This window comes from Silurus aristotelis (assembly GCF_946808225.1).
Source record: "Silurus aristotelis genome assembly, chromosome: 3".
In the NCBI taxonomy this organism is placed as follows: domain Eukaryota; kingdom Metazoa; phylum Chordata; class Actinopteri; order Siluriformes; family Siluridae; genus Silurus; species Silurus aristotelis.
The window spans coordinates 3,915,287-3,939,242 of record NC_139576.1 but is presented as its reverse complement, the minus strand read 5'-3'; the positions used below and the strand labels follow the sequence as shown (position 1 = coordinate 3,939,242).

The 23,956-nt window shown below is 37.9% G+C and overlaps 1 protein-coding gene across 2 annotated transcripts in view; it reads right to left on the bottom strand.

The window, feature by feature from the left end:
- LOC310723346 (uncharacterized protein) overlaps positions 1 to 23,956 on the bottom strand; it is a 42,178-nt gene that overhangs the window by 7,420 nt on the left and 10,802 nt on the right. For both annotated transcript variants that reach the window (XM_083536199.1, XM_083536200.1), the window contains exons 4-14: positions 13,804 to 13,951; positions 10,777 to 10,913; positions 9,879 to 9,955; positions 8,650 to 8,814; positions 7,123 to 7,316; positions 6,751 to 6,869; positions 4,567 to 4,670; positions 4,005 to 4,127; positions 3,513 to 3,667; positions 1,151 to 1,281; positions 943 to 1,058 (exon numbers count right to left, since the gene is read on the bottom strand). In XM_083536199.1, the coding sequence (XP_083392325.1) occupies positions 943 to 1,058; positions 1,151 to 1,281; positions 3,513 to 3,667; positions 4,005 to 4,127; positions 4,567 to 4,670; positions 6,751 to 6,869; positions 7,123 to 7,316; positions 8,650 to 8,814; positions 9,879 to 9,955; positions 10,777 to 10,913; positions 13,804 to 13,951 (1,469 nt within the window). The remainder of the gene's footprint in view (positions 1 to 942; positions 1,059 to 1,150; positions 1,282 to 3,512; positions 3,668 to 4,004; positions 4,128 to 4,566; positions 4,671 to 6,750; positions 6,870 to 7,122; positions 7,317 to 8,649; positions 8,815 to 9,878; positions 9,956 to 10,776; positions 10,914 to 13,803; positions 13,952 to 23,956) is intronic.

Below are 23,956 nucleotides of genomic sequence, written 5' to 3'. Positions count from 1 at the left end.
GAAGAACTGTCTGTTTTTGATTAATGGAAAAAAAAAGGGTGTTTTCAGAGAGTGTATGATTATGGAAGTGAAATTCCTGAAATGTTCTACAATTGCATTGTGATGAGTCTTTGCTTCTCAGAGATAGTTGTTTATATATCATTTCCTCCAGTTATGGAACCACAGCAAAGTAATAGTAACAAATGGTAGAAACTGGAACTTTCTAGAAACATCAGTTCTAGGAACTTACATTTTATCCAAATCCAAAATTAAATGCTCTAGGAACCAAAAGTTCCAAGATGTTCAAAGAATGTAAACAGTAGTTTGCTTAGCAAATACTATTGGCGGTCTTTCACAAATCACTGCACCAACACCATACACTAATATGTTTTTGTTTGAAAAACACATTTTTCTCTCTATTTTGGCCCTCTATCCACACTGAGACAGTAGCTTTTTCAAAATGAAAAAAGTGGTATTCCATGGAACCTTAGGTGGTGAGTTCCACAATCCCCCCCTCTATACAATCTCTGGATCATTGTACATGGTCAAAATTCAGCTCAGTGTACTGCCTTTAAGGTAACGGTGCTTTATACTTGTCTCATATACATTACAGTACAATTCTTTCTTCACATATCCCAAATGTTGGAAAGCTGGGGCCAGAGCGTAGGGTCTACAATGATATATGATACCCCTGAAGCACAGAGGGTTGAAGGGCCTTGTGCAAGGGCCCAAGAGATTGGCAATACTGGGAGTCAAACCCCTCACTATTAACTCAAAGCCTTAACCACTGAACTACCACTTCCCAATTCCAAGTTCCAAGTTGAAGCCTTAGTTCTTTGCTGCAGTTCAGTTTTAATCTAAGCAAGATACCACTTTAAAGCCAACCCTCAATCTTATTAGGTAAAACTGTCAGCCAAACAAATAACCAAAACCAAAATATGTATATTATTTTTTTGCATGTACCTTCTGCCCCACATCCAACCAACGTGTCTCATTACCCTCTGCGATTTCATTCTGTATGAGAGACACAATGGTTGACTGGAGATCGTATCGATTTTGCAGCAGGGGTTGGATATAGTCTGTAAAACAAATGAAATAATAATAATACACATAGCTTGTTTATAGAAAATATATATTATTTATTATATGAAGATTATGGAGCTTTAAATACCCTGCTGTGCTTCTAGTACTGCTGTAGCAAACTGCATGGAGGAATGAGTTCCCATCAAGAGGTTTTGAAGGTAATCCCAGCTTGGTGTTCCACTCAGTATGCCCATCACTGCATTACCAATGCTTAGGAAGCTATACAGAAACCAGAACCTTTAAATGTGTTGTTTTATCTGATAGTACATTTATAGAATGACTAAATGAAATAAGAAAAAGCAACACCCCAAAAACAAACAAGTGTACAACTATTGATTTTTCGAGCCAATATGATCATGATCATGATTAATAAACACTTTATATCTTTAAAGCTGCTTTGAGATAGTGTGCATTGTTAAAAGTGCTATACAAATAAAAATATATTAAATTGAAATGATCAATCGAATTTTATTTTATACACCCATTTTAGCATCTGAAGTTTTCCCTTCTAAGGTGATGAAGCCTATACAAAAGCAACTGTGCCATCTATGTAGACAATGACAGTTCTTTTGGTTCCTTTTCAAAGATTATCCCTAATGTTGTCTCAGGAAGGTTTTTCTTTCCACTGTAACTTTTAGATAATTCATTGGAGATCTCAAGCTACATTCATGTTCCTGTTAATGTCTACAGTGCATCTGAAAGGTTTTCACAGAGCTTTACTTTTTCCACATTTTGTTATGTTACAGTCTTATTCCAAAATTTATTCATTTATTTATTTCCCTCAAAATTCTTCAAACAAAACACCATAATTACAACGTAAAAAAAAAGTTTGTCTCAAATCTTTGCAAATTTATTAAAAACAAAAACAAAAACAAAAATCGCATGTACAGAAGTATTTACAGCCTTTGCCATGACAATCAAAATTGAGCTCAGGTGTATCCTGTTTCCACTGATCATCCCTGAGATGTTTCTACTACTTGATTGGGGTCCACCTCTGGTAAATTTAGTTGGTTAGACATGATTTGGAAAGGTACACACCTATCTATATAATTTCCCACAGTGCATGTCAGAGCACAAACCAAGACAGTGGCTTCTGTCTGGCAACTCTACCATGCAGACCTGATTGGTGGAGTGCTGCAAAGATGGTTGTTCTTCTGGAAGGTTCTTCTCTCTCCACAGAGAAACACTGAAGCTCTTTCAGAGTGACTATCGGGATCTTGGTCACCTTCCTGACTAAAGCCTTTCTCCCCGATCGCTTAGTTTGGCCAGGCGGATGTGCTCCAAGAAGAGTCCTGGTGGTTCCAAACTTCTTCCATATACAGATAATGGAGGCTATTGTGCTCATTAAGACCATCAATGCTGCAGAATGTTTTTTGTTCCCTTCCCCAGATCTGTACCTCGATAGAATCCTGTCTCGGAAGTCTTCAGACAATTCCTTGGACTTCTTGGTTTGGTTTGTGCTCTGACATGCACTGTTAACCGAGGGACCTCATATAGATATGTGTTCAATCAACTGAATTTACCACAGGTGGACTCTAACCAAGTTGTAGAAACATCTTAATGATGATCAGTGGAGACAGGATGCACATGAGCTCAATTTTGAGTGTCAAGGCAAAGGCTCAGAGTTTTGAGGAAAATAATTAATTAAATCCGTTTTGGAGTAAAGCTGTAACATAACAACATGTGGAAGAAGTGAAGCTCTGTCAATACTTTACAGATGCACTGTTTCAATGTTTGAAATGTTGGATTGAATAGAATTATGGGTAAACGTAGTACAAATAGTAAGATAAGAGCATTATATTTATAATATCTGAAGCAATTTACAACTGAGCACTTAAAGGTTAAGAGCCTTGCTCAAGGGCCCAACAGTGGCAGTTTGGTGGTTTTGAACTCATGACCTTCTGATCAGAAGCCAAATGTCTTACAGGAACCAATTGGTGGCCATTATACTTTTTACATATTTTGTTACTTTTAAATGAGAAAGGGCCATTAGAAGAACCTTGTCAGGGTCTCCATAAATCCAGTGCAGAAATATTTGTCATGTACAAATTACAGCACATTATAGCACATGTTCAGCTATCACTTGAAGGGACACTAATTACATGTGAAGGTTGTAGATTCTGTAGAGATTAATGTATAGTCATGAACACATCAGCATAAACCATAGCTATATTAGGAAAATAATCACTGAGCTAAACTACTACTTCTTCTTTCGGCTGCTCCCATTAGGGGTCTCCACAGCGCATTATCCGTCTCCATACTACTCTGTTCTCTACATCTGCCTCTTTTAATTCAACCACCTGCATGTCTTCCCTCACCAAATCCCGTAACCTCCTCCTCGGCCTTCCTCTTTTCCTCCTTCCTGGCGGCTGCATTTTCAGCATTCTTTTACCTATCTCTGAGCAAAACTAATAAATATAGAAAAAATATCATATAATTCAAAAGCGTACATTTGCTCCTGCATTGTCTCCGGCTGGCCGGCTCCGTTCTCGGAGCCTGTATTTGATCCCCCCAGAAAAACGCCACCAAAGAATTTTCCCAGAAAATCTTTCGTGAAGGCAAGATCCTGTGGAGAAGTTGCAGACTGACTCCAGGCCAACAGCACCTGTCAATAAAGAAAATACCCCAAAATTTAAAAACAGTGAATTTTGTATGATTATTTGTTGAAGTATTAAAAAAAAAATCATTATTTAGGATATTACATCATTCTTGATTTATGATTCTTATGATGACTTGGTGTTACAAGTTTGTAGCATTCGGTGGTTAGCAATAAATCATTTTGTAAATTAAATTAATTTAATAATAGAATAGATTTAGTAATAATAAATAATAATAATAATAATAATAATAATAATAATAATAATAATAATAATAATAATAATAATAATACACACTTCATCTTTTGCTTAGCAAAAATGAGCATCAAATGTTAAAGAATGTACCTGCAGAGCAACTTTCTCATGGTCAATTAGTCCATAGATGGCATCGAGCTGCGAGCTGTCACAGAACAACCTGCTGGTGCATACAAACTTAGAAAAGGCGCTCAGATTGAACAATACCAGAAGCTGAGGAAGACAAAAAAATCCAAAAATAAGAAAATTTTGTATATTGGGGTTGCCAAATCTGCTGTTTCAAAATACTTTTTAGGTTTAGAGTAATGTGTATCGATGTACTAGAAGACCTAAACCTGTTCCAGCATGACAATGCCCCTGTGCACAAAGCAAGTTTTATGAAGATATGTTTTAAATAGGTTGGAGTTGAAGATCTCCTGCTATGAAGCTCTATTGAAATCCTTCCAAGAGAAGTAAAGTCTATTATAACAGCAAATAGGGACAATGTGGAATGGGATGTTCATAAAGAAGCAATTTTATCATCTACAAACTTTTAATAACTGAACTAATGCTACTTTTACAGTGACAGTGTGACTTTGCCAAACCTACAGAAAAAGTACAGTAAAAATGTCATTTTTGTGCTACTGATGTTAATCAAGACAAGTTGTTGTACCTTATCCAGAGGAACCTGCAGATCTTGGATAATTGTGACCATTTCGGAGCTGATTGTAGACATGTTGTACGGTACCAGCACAGCAGCCAGGGAGATGTTTACATCTGTACAAGGTTGAAAAAGAAAAAAACGTCAAAGAGGAAAGGCATCCCGAAACGCAAGACTGTGGGTGATCTCCGGTGTGAGCACTGGAAAGGAAAATGCCGGAAACAAAAGTAAAAAAAAAGAAAGCTCTGCTTGGTGAACTATTGCTTGTATCTTTCTTCCAGCATGGAAGCAGTGAGTGTGTAACAGCTATTATGCAGTAATTAGTGTAAAGCAAAGATGCCCTCATTAGAGCTCACCATTCCACAGGGAAAAGAAAAAGGCACTGACACAGATCTTCCTTTTTAGTGTAACATTTTAAGGGTGTGAAAACATTGGCAGTACCTACATTTATATTTATGGCATTTGATGGACTTAGGGGCCCAGCAGTGGCAGCTTAGTGGTGCTGGGATTTAAATTTAGGAAGTGGTAGCTCAGTGTTTAATGTGACATTTTGAACCCCAGTATTACCAACCTGACACTCTTAGGGCCCTTGAGCAAGGCCCTTTACCCTCTGGCTCCAGGGATGCTGTATCATGGCTGACCCTGCGCTCTGACCCCAACTTTCTAACATCACAAGGATTAGCGGATTATTGTACCATCATGTATATGTGACAATTTATAGCACCTTCGCCTTCGTATAGACTACATAGTGGAAGGTTGTAGCTTAGTTACGATGTTGTACTTCTAATCAGAAGTTTAAATACCGTAACCCTCAATTGCTCAGAGATATTTGTAAGTCACTCTGGATAAATGCCAAAAGCTGGTAATGTAAATAAACTTGTGATCTTCTAATCCAGTGTCTAATGCCTTAACCACTCAGCTGATCTTTGCCCACACCCTGACCTTGTTCTAGAATCTGTTCTAGTTTTTGATTTTTGATTATCAAATGCCAGGTTATTATTGTCAGGTGTGTCAGAGAACTATGGGATGGTAGTGCAGGACAGTGTGACAACAGTGAAGTGTTCAGTAGGAATGACAGACTGGTTCAAAGTTGGGGTTGGACTGCATCAAGGATCGGCTCTTAGCCCTTCCCTTTTTGCAGTGGTGATGGACAAGGTTGACGGACAAGGTCAGACAGGAGTCTCTGTGGGCTTTGATGTTTACGGATGATATTGTGATTTGTGGTGAGGGTAGGGAGCAGGTTAAGAAGAGCCTGGAGAGGTGGAGGTACGTGCTGGAGAGAAGGGGAATGAAAGTCAGTAGGAGTTAGACAGAGTACATGTGTGTGAGTGTGAGGGCAGTGGAGTGGTGTGGTTGCAGGGAGAATAGGTGGAGAAAATAATTAAGTTCAGGTACCTAGGATCAACAGTGCAAAGTAATGAAGAGTGTGTTAGAGAAGTGAAAAAAAGAGTGCAGGCAGGGTGGAGTGGGTGGAGAAGAGTGATAGCAGGAGTGATTTGTGATAGAAGAGTATCTGCAAGAGTGAAAGGGAAAGTTTATAGGACTGTGGTGAGACCTGCGATGTTGTATGGATTAGAGACAGTGTCATTGAGTAAAAGACAGGAGGTGGAACTGGAGGTAGCAGAGCTGAAGATGTTGAGGCTTTCGTTGGGATTGAGGAGGATGGACAGGATTAGAAACGATTTTATTAGAGGGACAGCGCATGTAGGACGTTTTGGGGACAAGGTGAGGGAGGTGCAATTGCAATGGTTTGGACATGTGCAGAGGCGGGACATGGGGTATATCAGTAGAAGAATGCTGAGGATGGAGCCGTCAGGAAAAGAGGAAGACCAAGGAGCCAGTTTATGGATGTGGTGAGGGAAGACATGCAGGTATTTGGTTTGAAAGAGGCAGATGTAGAGGACAGGGGGGTATGGAGACGGATGATCCGCTGTGGCGACTTCTGATGGGAGAAGCCGAAAGAAGGAGAAGAAGATCAAAAACTGTCAACCTGCACTGGCCTGCATATGTGACAACCACGGAAACCATGCAGATTTACACCCACAAGATCACTTTTTAAAAAGCCACACAATAGATCAAGACTCCATCTTTTGTGTTTTTCCACACACACACATACAAAGCCCTTCCAGGCTCTGCGTTGTATTTCTACTGCAACAGGCGACCAGTTTCAGCGAATAGATACTAAACAGCACGTACTTCTGCCTTCCCAGGTGTGGAGGTAGTTAAGGAGCTCGATGCTTTCATCGATGACGGGATACAGCGTGTCCATGGAACTGTTAGCCTGCTGAAAGCTACCCTGGATTGAGTTCAGGGCCCTAAAAAGAAGCAAGGAGATACATATTGTGATTTATTGTGTCTAGATGCCTGAATATCTAGAATTAGACTTCCATTCCCACTCATTCTCTCCATAAATTGCAATTACACACTGTTTTTGGTGTCATATCTATTTCTGAATACAGTGAATGCCTTAATAATCAATTTATATTATAAAACCTCTTAGAACCAAAAACAACTGTTCAGTGGTGATCATCTATCAATTAATGGCAGTTGTTTAAAGGAATTACTTACTGTTTCATCCCCTTAAGTTTCTCAGCTAGAACCATGATCCTTCCCTGATTGGTGGATTTCAGGAATATATCTGGCAACCCTAAGAGGAAGTCCCAGACTGGAGATTGTGTCTGTAGCTGGCCCATCGTTTCCACGGATATTTCCATCGCCTCGATGAATTTTATTGGATCTTGGAGGACCATCTGTGCCATTAACTGACAACACACACATACAAACACAACATTTCTGTTTCTATATTTATGAGGACTTTTTGCTGATGTAAATATTAATACAGTGAATTTGTTCTATGTCTCCATAGATATATATAACTGGGAGATCAGTCCCACAAACCCAAAAAACTTGAAGTATAAGATGGCAAGAAAGGATAAATGAGGTGAATGTTACATATTTTCGGCAAAATATTGTTCTTAAACAGAATTATTTAATTGTTTCATTATCACATTTTCACTTTCAAAACAAAAACCGAATGAACTTAACGTACACGGGCCAGTTTCTAGGTCACTATTTAAAAGATCATGTAATATTGAGAACAACTGCTTTATACAAGTGAACAGGTTTTAAGGCATTTTAATTCACAGGGACAGGTGTGCCCCATTAAAAACTATTAGAGGAATTTCTGGGAGCCTATCCATGGACAAAAACGATTAACACCGACAAAAGTGATGAGTCTAGAAAGTAGATGACACAACTCTCTCTAGCTCTGCTGAAAATGATCTCAGACCAAGCAAAGTTCCAGGAACTTTCCCTGTGTAAATATTGACCTAACTTATGAAAATACTTTAAACCCATAATCCTCACATTCAGAATTCAAAGCCTTGTTTAAGTTGCACAATATGCATCATCTGTAAAGACTGAAGTCTGTTGTGCATTGTGTTTGGTTTAAAGGGAGGGGAAGAGCACTGATTGGGTGCAGCATTGAGGGAGTGGGAGTTCTGTTGAACGTTTCTAATGTAAAGTATGACGTAAATGAATGTACATCAGGCACCATTCTGATATTGTTAATCATATATCACTACTTTACTACACTTAAGATGTATTTAACAGCTATTTTCAGATTAAAACTTTCTCTTATTCACATTTCAATTTAAAAAACACAACTTTTTCTAATGATAAATGTAATTTTTGGGTTAAATAAACTCCTATTCATTTATACATTTGAACATTATTTACTGAATACATTTCAATCATCCAATCAGCCCTATAGCTCGCATTTGTCCTTATTCTTCATATACACATTACAAATGTAGTCAGATATTCACCTTAATCTGAAATTATAAATGAATTTAAAATGTAGTAAGCTGTAAACATGAATGGGTTCATTGTTCAAACTGAAGGAATGTGTTATTCTTGGGACAGAAGGTGAATTAAACAAAAAATGTGTTATTTATTAAATACACTGATTTATATGGAATTATATTGATAAACTAAACATTTGATTTGTGCTATAGCGATTTCTTTTCCTCGGCCCAAATTCGAGAATGTGTGACAGTGTGTGTAAGGAGGTGTGTAATCAACATGGAGGTCCACCTGGTTCAGCGAGGAGAGGGAAACTTCCAGCGCCGTGTCGTTGGAGGTGCAGAAATGCGTCAACGCCGAGGTGACCTGATTGCTGGTAGACAGTTTAGACATGGAAATGTCGCAGAATATCGTTTTCAGGGTGTCCGTGGAGTACAGGATGGAGCTCAAGACGTCCTGGAGGTCACACGAAAGATGTTAGGCAGGTTATTTCATCAGGGCAGCAAACAAGCAAACACTTCCTGAGAGAACAATGTGAACAGAATGCTTTTGCTTTGCTCAGAAACAGGTGTTTCTTTATAAAGAACTTTGTTTCATGTTAGTTTTAAGACCATAAAACACACATCCTTTCATTACACCTCACACACACACACGCACACGCACACACACACACACACACACACACACACACACACACACACACACACACACACACACACACACAACCTTATAATAGCACTACAATAACATACTGGGTACAGAAACCTGAAAGTTATTTACAGGTTATTTAATATTCCACAATATACAAGAATTGGCCAAAGGTATTGGGACACCAGGCTTTTCCGACCATATGTAGTTCCCCTTCGGGAACGGGGCGTTCCCAAAGCGTTACGACGCAGCATCTCATTCCCTCGGGGAACTAGGGTTACATTCGTAACCTAGAGACATTCTTCTCTTTAAAAAGCTGAAGGCACACAATTGTATAAGATGTTTTTGGATGCTGTATCATGAAATCTTCCTCTAACCTGAACTAGGAAACCCAAACCTGTTCCAGGATAACAACACCCCTGTGCACAAAAGCCAGCCCAATAAACATATGCTTTATATGGGTTGGAAGATGTGGAAGATCCCCTGCTATAGAGCTCCAACCCTATTGAAAACCTTTGGAATGAATGTGAACACTGACTGCACCCCAATCACAGGCCTCCTCACCTCCTCACCTCCATCAGTACCTGATTTTACTAGCACCCTTGTGGCTGAATAAATCCCCACACAAATCTAGTGAAACATCTTTCCAGAAAGAGGAAGTTATTATAAAAGCAAAAGAAGAGGAATGAGGGGAATGACATGTTCGAAAGTAAGCACATACTAATTTTATGGTCAGGTGTCCACAAACATTTGTCAACAATAAAAAAAACAATACAATTATATATATATATATATATATATATATATATATATATATATATATATATATATATATATATATATATATATATATATATATATATCACACTAACCTGGTCAAGCATTAAGGTGTTGTTTATGGCATCCAAGATGGACATAGTGAGGTTTTGTGAGGCCTGAACGCTGGAATCTTTTGGAATCGAAAGAGGTAATATTAGATGTAGGCAAAAAAAAAAGGAGATAAAAGCACAAAAACTATCTATCTATCTATCTATCTATCTATCTATCTATCTATCTATCTATCTATCTATCTATCTATCTATCTATCTATCTATCTAGAGACTGACAAACATATGTAAATAAAAATAAATAAACACATACACTAACTAATTAGTTAATAAATAAATACATATAAATAGAAATAATAAAAAACAATTATTTAATTAATTAATTAATAAATTAATTAATAAAACATTTAATTAATTGATTAATTATTCGACAGACAGACAGATATATTAAGACCTCTCTATCTATTTATCTAGACATACAGACAGTTCATCATCTTCATTTTTATCTTCATTTGATTTCTTTTGATGTTTTCAGTTTTACATTATATTCATTAAAACGTGTCCTTTGATCTTGCTGTAATAACACACAGGCCTTTTGTGCTGTTGTTCTGCTGCTCATATCAAAATCCGCTGTACAGAAATGTTTTAAAATATGATTGATGTCTTTATTTATGACTGCACAACTGAAAATGCCTCATACAGACAGATAAAAATTACATTCATAGCCTCCAAGCTAGCCTGCACTGATTGAAGACGAGTGAATTGATACCAAGAGTAAAACACCCTAGTGTAGTTACAGTAACTACTATACACACTCTTGGAATGCCCCTTGTCCTATTAAATTCATGGCCCGGAATTGAGTGTTGTATAACATTACTAACTGCATGTGTTATTACTTGCTACTTAGCAATGCAGAATAGCAGAGAAACCAGATAGTACATACTCAGCCATGTATCCCACTGCTGAGGGATCTGTGTCTGGTTCGAAGTGTCTCTCTTCATGATCCTGTGGACCAAACCAAACTTCTCCAGTTTGGGTAAATGGGGCAAACCATGATGAAATAATGGTAATAATGGAGAACTGAAAAATGAGAGAGAGAAAGAAAGATTGTCAGGTTGAGTTTAGATTAGCAGTACCAGTTATTAAATATAAAAAAAAATCATAAGAATAAAATTCTAATTATATTGAAGCAAGCAGTGATTATAGGGGTCCAAGCACAATTACATGAATAGGTCCGAATTAGCATTAAATGCCTCTCAGATTTACTTGTACCATGTTTGTTTGTTTGTTTTAGAGTTTATTTATGATCAGATGCAATTATTGGAAAGAATTTATATATATTATTAAAAAAAAGGTCGATCAATTGCATGTTTTGTTTCCTTTTACATCATCGCTCAAAGCAAGTCATATTTGCATATTATTTGTTTTCACAATCTCAGAAAAGCAAACACATTTTCTTGTGTTTTCTATTTGCACAAAAACGTATTGTGTTACATACATCTAACAGGTCAGTTACACAAGGTGCGGTTTACATAACAACGCATAACAAGTACCATAACATTCAGCATCTGTGGTGAAAGACAGTGATTATGATCAAACTAGAAACTTAGAAACCTTTTCAGATGCTGGAGCGAAGGGAACATTTCATCTCTTTCATGAAATCGTGCCAAAACCTGTTTTGTCACATTACTTCCAGATTGCTCATGTCATGGAGGCGTCTTTACACAACACTTCAATAATTTTGCATCATTTACCTAAATATGTCTAGTATTCATCTAAAGTATTATTAAATAGAACACTTTGGAGTACATTGCAATGAAGGTTTGAAAACTGCTGGTGTATTTTTTTTTCTATTTTCAGGATGTTTGGTAGATTTTTTAGCAAAAACAGAGAAAACCTTACAGAATATAATCCAAAATATATAGTTATTATTATACATCGATCAGCCACAACTTTATGACCACTGACAAGTATCATGGCACCTGTTAGTGGGTGGATATATTTATTAGGCAGCAAGTGAACATTTTGTTGATATGTTAGAAACAGGAAAAGTGGGTCACTAGGTCACCTAGACGACTGGGTCAGAGCATCTCCAAAACTGCAGCTCTTGTGAGATGTTCCTGGTCTGCAGTGGTCAGTATCTATCAAAAGTGCTCCAAGGAAGGAACAGTGGTGAACCGGCGACAGGGTTGTGGGCGGCCGAGGCTCATTGATGCACGTGGGGATCGAAGGCTGGTCCGTGTGGTCCGATACAACAGACGAGCAACTGTATCCCATATGGCTGAGGGGTCACAACCTTTTTGGTAGACCAACACAATATTAGGCAGGTGGTCATTAAGTTATGTCTGATTGGTGTAAATAGGTTTAAAGTGGTGCACGCAAATTGGTGCATGGTTTCTGAATATCCTATTTAACTGTTAGTCCCCGTTTGCAGATATAGTAAGGTCCACTCTTCTGAAAGATGTTCCGTTAGATTTTGTGGAGATTCATTTATCCACAAGGATATTTGTAAAGTAGGTGGGTGAGGTGAGGAAGCCTAAGGTGTAAACAAAATTCTAATTTATTCAAGTTCAATAAAGTTGAAGTCTGAGCCTATAGCAGAGGATCATCCTCATCTGCCTCATCTACAGGTTTGGGCCTCCTAATTCAACCAAAGGCTAAATTTTATGTTACTGCATCCAGAGACATCCTATACAATTGTGTAGTAACAGTTTGGGGATTAACTATATATGCTTTTGGCTATATTGTGTGTATATATATAATAGAATAGCAATATAAGCCCCAGCACTGGTATGCAAAAAATCCTGTGTGGGGAATGTGATCCTATCATTGTTTCATAAATAAAAATAAATATCTGGTACATGATCCTGAGACAAGTTTTCATTCCTCAGGCAATTATCTTTCTCCTTGTCTCGCGTGAGAGTTTTTTTAGCCCGTCAGAGACAGCTTGTTCTCACATTAGATTTTTGACACTGATTTGACACCATGACTTTTTTTTTCAAATGTGAGATTGTGTTATTTCAAGTGCCAGTGGCTTGTTATTATGAAAGGACAATAAAAAAAAAGCAGGTCCAGGCTATTAAACAAAAAATCTCAATAGACAATAGAGTATGCAGGATGCCAAAGGTTTCATCAGGGCAACAAGTGAACAGAGTTCATTTATCTTCAAATGAACAAAAGGCACAAGGGTGTGTCGTCCTGTTTTCTGTGAGCGTCACTGAGTCTTTATAGTTCTGCGGTTTTAGACCGATAAAGGCAAAACAACGACAGATAAGTAAAAAGAACACAAGGAACATTAGTTTTCAACACATCATTGTCTTGAAGAAGCCTCAGCTGAGTGACATGCCTTAAATTTGAAGATAATTCTAAAGATAATTTTGAGGTCCATCGTTGTTTTTCTTTTATGTTTTTTAGTTGGTTGGTTGGTTGGTTGGTTGGTTGGTTGGTTGGTTGGAGGTTGTTTGTTTGGTTGGTGGGTTTGTTGCCTGGTTGGTTAAATGGTTCTTTTATTGTTTGGTTGATTGCTTAGTAATTTTTTTTGTTTTGTTTTTTGCTTGTTAGTTGGCTTGTTGCTTAGTGTGTTAGTTGATTGTTTGGTAAATTCTTTTGTTGATTGCTTGATTAGTTGTTTCAGTGAGTGCCTGGTTGGTTAGAATATTGGTTTGTTTATTGTTTGGTTAGTCGATTTGTTGTTGGTTTGTTGATTGCTTGGCTAGTTGGTTTATATGTTGCTTGGTTGGTTAGTCTTTTTTGTTGATCAATTGAGATGTATACTTTTAACTTTGATTTATGTACTTATTAACACAGATTTATTTCTGGTTGTTTAGCCATCATTACAGGCTACTGCACTAATTGAAATAACATAACCTAATATTGAATGAAACAATTTTATTGTTTATCCCATATTTTATTAAACTTTATTCATTCTGGGATTGAAGAAAGAAACCACAACCTCTTGATAATCTCATACCTCTGTGATCTTAAGTCCCTGCGTTGCCGAAGACTTTTGGAGTCCTGGAGGTAGGATTTATTGGAGCAGGTGCTGTCAGTGTTACACATGAGAGTCTGTAAGAAAGGGAAGAACCCTGCGCTTGGGAGGTTCCTCGGGGCCACATAGCCTAAAAACAAGATAAAAAGAAAAGAGGGCCACTTAGTGTGAATATTTCTGCATCATGCATGCACAACATTATATAATTACATGTGTAGACTATGTTACACTGCAGTCCACTGTACTCTGTACTCAAACTGGAAAAAAAACAACTTCCAATGTAGGAAAAACAATTGAGAGTCATTGATGTGGAAAATTCATCTATATGTTCTATGCCATAAATAGACATCACAACTAAATGTCAATGCTGATAGGTTTCCCTTAGTATCATGTTACAACCATAATTCCATTAGTTGGCGCTGTTAATAAAAAACAGAATCGAATGATTTACAAATCTCATATATCAAAATAGACCATAGAAAACATATCAAATGTTTAAACTGAGGAAATGTACAATTTCGAGGAAAAAATAGAGTAATTTTGAATTTGATTGCTGAAACACGTCTCAAAAATGTTGGGACAAAACAACAAAAGTCTGGAAATAGTAAGAGTTATAAAATAAAACAGTTTGAGAAACATTTTTTAACTAATGAGTTTAATTGACAACAGGTCAGTAAAATGAATGGGTATAAATAGTGTATCGTAGAGATGTAAAGTGGATCAGAAGTAAAAATGGGCAGAGACTCACCAATATGTGAAAGTGTTTACAAATTGTGGAAAACTTTCAGAATAATGTTCCTCAAAATAAAAATGCAAAAAGAAAACTTGAATATATCATCATTTACAGTACATAATATGATCCAAAGTTTCAAAGAATCTATGGAAATCTCAGTGCACAAGGGACAAGAGCAAAAAAATCAGTATTGGATGCCTGTGATCTTTGGGCTCATCAGGTAGCACATCATTAAAACAGTCATTGTTCTGTAATGGAAATCACTGAAATGCTCATTAACACATCCAGAAATGATTGTCTGTGAACAAAATTCGCCATGTCATCCACAAACACAGGTTAAATATTTACAAACCCGATTCCAAAAAAGTTGGGACACTGTAGAAATTGTGAATAAAAACAGAATGCAATGATGTGGAAGTTTCAAATTTCAATATTTTATTCAGAATACAACATAGATGACATATCAAATGTTTAAACTAAGAAAGTGTATCATTTTAAGGGAAAAAATAGGTTGATTTAAAATTTCATGGCTTCAACACATCTCAAAAAAGTTGGGACAAGGCCATGTTTACCACTGTGTGGCATCCCCTCTTCTTTTTATAACAGTCTGCAAATGTCTGGGGACGGAGGAGACAAGCTGCTCAAGTTTCAACATTCAAGGAATGTTGTCCCATCCTTGTCTAATACAGGCTTCTAGTTGCTCAACTGTCTCAGGTCTTCTTTGTCGCATCTTCCTCTTTATGATGTGCCAAATGTTTTCTATGGGTGAAAGATCTGGACTGCAGGCTGGCCATTTCGTAACCGGATCCTTCTTCTACGCAGCCATGATGCTGTAATTGATGCAGTATGTGGTCTGGCATTGTCATGTTGGAAAATGCAAGGTCTTCCCTGAAAGAGACGACGTCTGGATGTGAGCATATGTTGTTCTAGAACTTGGATATACCTTTCAGCATTGATGATGCCTTTCCAGATGTGTAAGCTGCTCATGCCACACGCACTCATGCAACCCCATACCATCAGAGATGCAGGCTTCTGAACTGAGCGCTGATAACAACTTGGGTTGTCCTGATCCTCTTTAGTTCGGATGACATGGCGTCCCAGTTTTCCAAAAAAGAACTTCAAATTTTGATTCATCTGACCACAGAACAGTTTTCCACTTTGCCACAGTCCATTTTAAATGAACCTTGGCCCAGAGAAAACACCTGCACTTCTGGATCATGTTTAGATATGGCTTCTTTTTTGACCTATAGAGTTTTAGCCGGCAACGGCGAATGGCACGGTGGATTGTGTTCACCGACAATGTTTTCTGGAAGTATTCCTGAGCCCATGTTGTGATTTCCATTACATTAGCATTCCTGTATGTGACGCAGTGGCGTCTAAGGACCCGAAGATCACGGGCATCCAGTATGGTATTTTCTGAATCTTTGGATGATATTATGCACTGTAGATGATGATAGCTTCAAACTCTGTGCAATCTTTTCTGATTTTGCTCCACTATTTTTTGCCGCAGCATTGGGAGAATTGGTGATCCTCTGCCCATCTTGACTTCTGAGAGACACTGCCACTCAGAGAGGCTCTTTTTATACCCAATCATGTTGCCAGTTGACCTAATAAGTTGCAAATTGGTCCTCCAGCTGTTCTTTATATGTACATTTTACTTTTCCCACCTCTTATTGCTAGCTGTCCCAAATTTTTTGTATTGTGTAGCTCTCATGAAATCCAAAAATGAGCCAATATTTGCCATGACATTTCAAAATGTCTCACTTTTAACATTTGATATGTTATCTGTATTCTATTGTGAATAAAATAAAAGTTTGAGATGTGTCAATTATTGCATTTCTTTTTTATTCACAATTTGTACAGTGTACCAACTCTTTTAGAATCGGGTTGGTATAATGAAAAAAGAAGAAGGCATGCATGAACATTATCCAGGAAGGCCACCATCCTCTCCGGGTGCACATTATATATATACATTTTATATAAACAGGTCTTAAAGCAAACAAATGCCTCCCTCGAGAAAATGTCTTTTTCAGGAAAGGTTTTGTTCATTCATCTGACATTATTAATATGTATCATATATCATTGCCTTACCAATCTGTACATATGTAGATATTTTTCACTGCTACCAATGTACCAATGTTTAGATGCTTGGCCTAAGTGCTTTTGATCCTAAGATCTTGTTCCTAGGTATTCTTGAGTGAATCAGAGGGGTCAGAATTTAAAGATTCAATTTATCTTGGCTAAGAGAAAGAATTGTGTCCATTTTTGGGTCAGGAGAAACATTAGGAAATTGAGGAAACTGATTTTGTACAAAATGTCTGAAAAAAACACAGCACACTACGCTGAAACATCACCAAAACCTCCGTTGAAGTATTTTATTAAATGTAGAATTAAAAATTTTTATAAATATATTTAACATAATAAGACCATATATATATATATATATATATATATATAGAATTGATGTTCTCCCATTGTACAAATTTGTTTTTGATACAATCTAAAATGTTTAAGCAAAATTGTAAGTTTGAGGAGGTTTCGCAGGTTTTCTTTTGAGGGCTATAAGTCCAGTCACGAAAAACTGAATCAGAACATGATGGTAGAAAAGATAAATTGCTGTAAAAATTAATTAAGTATTGGACACCACTAAACTGTTGGAGACATTAAAAAGTGACAAGCTGAGAGCAAATCATTGAATAAAGTGAAAATTTTGAGGATGACAATTCTATTTGGGCACACATATGATATTCAGGAGCTCTAGAGGTGTTAGTCTAATACAAAAGCTTGTTAATATTGCAGGCCCAGTTGAACGTTTGGTAAGGCAGGGCCCATTTTCGACGTTGGAAGTTCAAGTTTAATTTCTTCTTATCCATGTATATTTGCAAAAAAAGAGTTAGTTGTCTTATTCAAAGTGAGAAAAAAGACTTGTTTTTATAAATGAGTATATGCTGGAAGAGGTATAAGAATTTGGGCAGAATTGTCCTTTTACCCAAATTTATACAGCCAATTAGTAATATTGAAAATGAGGCTCATCTTCGTATATCTTCCCTATAAGCATCTAGCAGAATATTTAATTTAGTGACAAAAACATCTAAATATCTAAATACTTACTGAACCCACTTAAAGGGTAAGGGATATTTAGACAGTGTCAGCCACTATATTGACTGAGAACAGTTTGCTCCTTCAAAGATTTCATTCGTAACCAGAAAATTTGTCAAACAAATAATTTGGAGGATTGGTGGGAATGATAAAGTGGGGTTAGTTATACAGTGAGGAAAATAAGTATTTGAACACCCTGCTATTTTGCAAGTTCTCCCACTTAGAAATCATAGAGGGGTCTGAAATTGTCATCGTAGGTGCATGTCCACTGTGAGAGACATAATCTAAAAAAAAAAATCCAGAAATTACAATGTATGATTTTATAACTATTTATTTGTATGATACAGCTGCAAATAAGTATTTGAACACCTGAGAAAGTCAATGTTAATATTTGGTACAGTAGCCTTTGTTTGCAATTACAGAGGTCAAACGTTTCCTGTAGTTTTTCACCAGGTTTGCACACACTGCAGGAGGGATTTTGGCCCACTCCTCCACACAGATCTTCTCTAGATCAGTCAGGTTTCTGGCCTGTCGCTGAGAAACACGGAGTTTGAGCTCCCTCCAAAGATTCTTTATTGGGTTTAGGTCTGGAGACTGGCTAGGCCACGCCAGAACCTTGATATGCTTCTTACAGAGCCACTCCTTGGTTATCCTGGCTGTGTGCTTCGGGTCATTGTTGTCATGTTGGAAGACCCAGCTTCGACCCATCTTCAATGCTCGCACTGAGGGAAGGAGGTTGTTCCCCAAAATCTCGCAATACATGGCCCCGGTCATCCTCTCCTTAATACAGTGCAGTCGCCCTGTCCCATGTGCAAAAAAACACCCCCAAAGCATGATGCTACCACCCCCATGCTTCACAGTAGGGATCGTGTTCTTGGGATGGTACTCATCATTCTTCTTCCTCCAAACACGTTTAGTGGAATTATGACCCAAAAGTTCTATTTTGGTCTCATCTGACCACATGACTTTCTCCCATGACTCCTCTGGATCATCCAAATGGTCATTGGCAAACTTAAGACGTGCCTGGACATGTGCTGGTTTAAGCAGGGGAACCTTCAGTGCCATGCATGATTTCAAACCATGACGTCTTAGTGTATTACCAACAGTAACCTTGGAAACGGTGGTCCCAGCTCTTTTCAGGTCATTGACCAGCTCCTCCCATATAGTTCTGGGCTGATTTCTCACCTTCCTTAGGATAATTAAGACCCCACGAGGTGAGATCTTGCATGGAGCCCAAGTCTGAGGGAGATTGACAGTCATGTTTAGCTTCTTCCATTTTCTAATGATTGCTCCAACAGCGGACCTTTTTTCACCAAGCTGCTTAGCAATTTCCCCGTAGCCCTTTCCAGCCTTGTGGAGGTGTACAATTTTGTCTCAAGTCAAGTCAAGTCAAGTTTATTTGTATAGCGCTTTTCACAACAGACATTGTCTCAAAGCAGCTTTACAGAAAACAACAGTGAAGGTGAATGGTGTGCGTTTGTCCCTGATGAGCAGCCGTGGCGACAGTGGCAAGGAAAAACTCCCTTGGATGATATGAGGAAGAAACCTTGAGAGGAACCAGACTCAAAGGGGAACCCATCCTCATATGGGTGACATCAAGAGTTTGGTCATAAATCTTTCAACAATACAGAACAATTTGTGATCATCATAGATCCAGCATCAGCTTCTCCATGCCAGGGCCTTTAAACACTCGGCATCTACTTCTCCATGATCATCCATAGGTACATAAACTTCACGAGAACGGGCGTGACTGGAGCTGGCCAAACCTCAAGGATGCCTCGGGATGGGGAGAGAAAGAGAAGCAGTGGAGAGGAATTAGCGTAGCTGCTGTTCATGATATTAACAGCACAAGTTGATAATGTGCATGTAATCATATATTCTGAAACACAAGGTTGTGATGTGATGTGTGTGATGTGTGTTATGTGTAGGCTTTGCTAAAAAGATATGTTTTTAATCTACACTTAAACTGGGAGAGTGTATCTGAACCCCGAACACTGTCAGGAAGACTATTCCAGAGTTTAGGAGCTAAATGTGAAAATGCTCTACCGCCTTTAGTGGACTTTGCTATTCTAGGAACTACTAGAAGCCCAGAGTTTTGAGATCTCAGGGAGCGTGACGGATTGTAGCGTGTTAAAAGACTGGATAGATACATGGGAGCCAAACCATTTAGTGCTTTATAAGTGAGTAGCAGTACTTTAAAGTCTTTTCTAAACTTAATAGGAAGCCAATGTAGGGACGATAAGATTGGGGTTATATGATCGTGTTTTCTTGACCTAGTAAGAACTCTTGCTGCCGCATTCTGAACTAACTGAAGCTTGTTTATTAATGATGCAGGACATCCACCTAGTAATGCATTACAGTAGTCTATTCTAGAGGTCATAAACGCATGGACGAGCTTCTCTGCATCAGATATAGATAAGATATTTCTTAGCTTAGAAATATTTCTTAGGTGAAAGAAGGCTGTTTTTGTAACTTGAGTGATGTGATTTTTAAAAAATAAGTTTCTGTCTAAAATAACTTCCAGGTCTTCCAGGTGAACTAGTAGTTACAGAACAACCGTCTAAATGCAGGCTGAGATGCTGGAGCTTCTGTGTACTATTTTTTGGGCCGATGAGCAAAATCTCCGTTTTATCAGAATTTAATAGCAGAAAGTTATGGGTCATCCAATCTCTTATTTCTTCAACACACTCCGTTATGCGAGCTAATTGAGCTGTATCGCCTGGTTTGGATGAAATATATAGCTGGGTATCATCAGCATAACAATGGAAGCTAATTCCATGCCTTCTAATAATATTTCCTAATGGAAGCATGTATATTGTGAAAAGCAGGGGTCCTAGAACTGACCCTTGTGGCACGCCATAATTTACTAGCATTATCCTGGATAGCTCTCCATTTAAATCTACGAAATGGTAACGATTGGACAGGTAGGATTTAAACCAGCTTAATGCCTGTCCCTGAATACCGATGTAATTCTGTAAGCGATCGAGGAGAAGATCATGATCTATAGTGTCGAACGCAGCACTAAGATCTAGTAAAACTAATAGGGAGATGTAGCCTTGGTCTGAAGCTAAAAACAGGTCGTTAGTGATTTTAACTAGAGCAGTTTCTGTGCTATGATGGGGCCTAAAACCTGACTGAAACTCTTCAAAGATATTGTTCTCCTGCAAGTGGTTACATAGCTGGGCAGCGACAATCTTTTCTAAAATCTTAGACATAAATGGGAGATTTGAAATTGGTCTGTAATTCGATAGCGTGTTTGGATCCAGATTAGGTTTTTTAATGAGGGGCTTAATAACTGCTAACTTGAGGGATTTAGGGACATGACCTAACGATAGTGAGGAGTTAATAATATTGAGAAGAGGCTCACCAGCTGTATATAACACTTCCTTCAGTAGTTTAGTGGGAATTGGATCTAACTGACATGTTGTTGATTTAGCTTTCATAATAGCATCATACAGCTCTTCCTGTCCTATACATGTAAAACAGTGTAGTTGTGGGGTTGTAAGTACGATTGTGTCGGGAGATGCTGTCAGAGGTTGAACTGACACAATTGTTTTTCTAATGTTATCTATTTTTTCAGTGAAGAAATTCATAAAGTCTTCACTACTAAACTGTGATGGAACACATTTTTCAGATCCCTGATTTGTTGTTAATTTGGCGACTGTACTGAAAAGGAACCTGGGATTGTTTTTGTTATTTTCTATGAGTTTGCTCAGGTGTTTAGCTCTAGCAGCTTTTAGCGCCTGTCTGTAGCTAAGCATACTGTCTTTATACGCAATTCTAAATACCTCCAATTTAGTTTTCCTCCATTTTCTCTCCAGATTACGTGTTGTTCTCTTTAGGGCATGCGTATGACTATTATACCAAGGTGCAGGTGCTTGTTCTCGAACCTTTTTTAACCGGATGGGGGCAACAGTGTCTAAAGTGCTAGTGAGGATAAGATCTATGTTGTTCGCCATCTCATCAAGATGATCAGCAGTTATGGGTTTAATGTGAAACTGAGATAAATCAGGCAGGTTATTTATGAATCTGTCCTTAGTGGTCTGAACAATAGTCCTACCAAGTCGATACCGTGGTGAAACACTGTTAATCTGCTCTACCGGTAGTGTGAACAGTATGAGGTAATGGTCTGTGATGTCGTCATTCTGAGGTAAAATATCTATATCAGTGACGTCTGCTCCGTGGGATATTATTAAGTCTAGTGTGTGTTTAAAACGGTGGGTTGGTCTGGTGACGTTTTGTTTAACTCCAAAAGAGTTTAGTAAATCGACAAATGATAATTCTAGGGCATCGTTTGCATCATCTACATGAATATTAAAATCTCCTACAAGCAGCACTTTATCAAAACTGATCAAGAGGTCTGAGAGAAAACAAGCAAACTCATGAAGAAAATCAGCGTAGGGCCCTGGGGGTCTGTACACGGTGACCAGAGCGAGTTTTCTATGCATGTCTGAAAGTGCAATTTTAAGAACGAGCACTTCAAATGATTTAAAGCTGAATCCTAATCTCTGACTAACATTAAGAGAAGCACTATAAATGGTTCCTACACCCCCCCCACGACCAGTCTGACGAGGCTCATGCTTATAAACATATCCTGACGGTGTCGACTCGTTTAGACCCATATAATCACCTGGTTTAATCCAGGTCTCAGTGAGACAGAGTGCTGAGAGATTATTATCTGTGATCATCTCATTTACAATCAGTGCTTTGGGTGCAAGTGATCTAATGTTTAAAAGACCGAACTTTAGAACTTTGTTGTGTTTGTTTATCTGGCATTTTTCAGTTTTAACTGCAATAAGATTATTTCTGGATCTTGTGTATGTAATTCTTGGTTTTACTACCCGAGGAATAGATACGGTTTCTATAAACTGGGCTGTGTGTGAACTTGTAACTATTTGGTCTGTAGTATGCGTGTTCTTATAGTTGAAGATTTCTTGATGTCTTACCAGTCAGATGGTGTGAAGTATCCTAGAGATGTTATCTGATAGCACTGCTGCTCCAACTCTGCTGGGGTGCAGGCCATCAGGGCGGAAGAACCTAGGACGCTCTCTAGTGTCTTTGGACAGCTCTTTGGTCTTGGCCATGTTAGTAGTTGGATTCTTACTGATTGTATGGGGTGGACAGGTGTCTTTATGCAGCTAACAACCTCAAACAGGTGCATCTAATTTAGGATAATAAATGTAGTGGAGGTGGACATTTTAAAGGCAGACTAACAGGTCTTTGAGGGTCAGAATTCTAGCTGATAGACAGGTGTTCAAATACTTATTTGCAGCTGTATCATACAAATAAATAGTTTGAAAATCATATATTGTGATTTCTGGATTTTTTTTTAGATTATGTCTCTCACAGTGGACATGCACCTACGATGACAATTTCAGACCCCTCCATGATTTCTAAGTCGGAGAACTTGCAAAATAGCAGGGTGTTCAAATACTTATTTTCCTCACTGTATATAAAAGAAGGCCATTTGCATAGAGGGACAGTTTATAAGAGGTTCCAAACCGAGTAATGCCTTCAAACTTTTCCTCAATTCCGAGCCAATGGTTTTATTGCCAAAGCAAAGTAGAGGCAAAAGAGGTCAACCTTGGCGTGTACCTCGGCGCAGGGGTAAGCTTTTAGAATGTGTTGCATTGGTGTGCACAGATGAAACAGGGGAAAAGTATCATAACCAAATCCATGCTATAAAATTAGAGCTAAATACAAATACCCCCATTCAGCCCTATCGAGTGTCTTCTCAGCATTGAGGGACAATAAAAAGTCGGCATTGTCAGAATTCGAAGAGAGGGTTTTTATTATTAGGATTTTTAAATTCACATTTAACAAAGAAATATGACTGTAACTATTGTGAAGCAGTGGCTCTTTAGCTTTCTTTAAGAACAATGAATTGGATGCCTGAACATGAAAGCTGACCTGAAAGAAATGCCTCATTATATACCCTGTGTACAATTTGGGCTAGAACAGAAGAGAAAGTCTAAAAATTTGAATGGTGAAGCCATCAAAATGTTTAAAATATATATGTCAAATATATTTCTGTATATGTTTTCACTCCACTTTCAGCAAACATGATAATCATTCAAAAAAAACAGCATGACAGCACAAAGTCAGGAATGTCATCAGGCTGGATTCTGATGAGGATATTCCTATGTTACTGTGTAGGAGTGGTACAAGTGACAACAGCACACCCTGTCTTGGCTTACAGCAGAGAAAGAACTGAAATATTCCATGAAAACAGTTTTGTTTTGTTTTTTTTAGATAAATAAATTCTTGTTAATTGTTTGAATTTAAAATTAAATGAATTTGTTT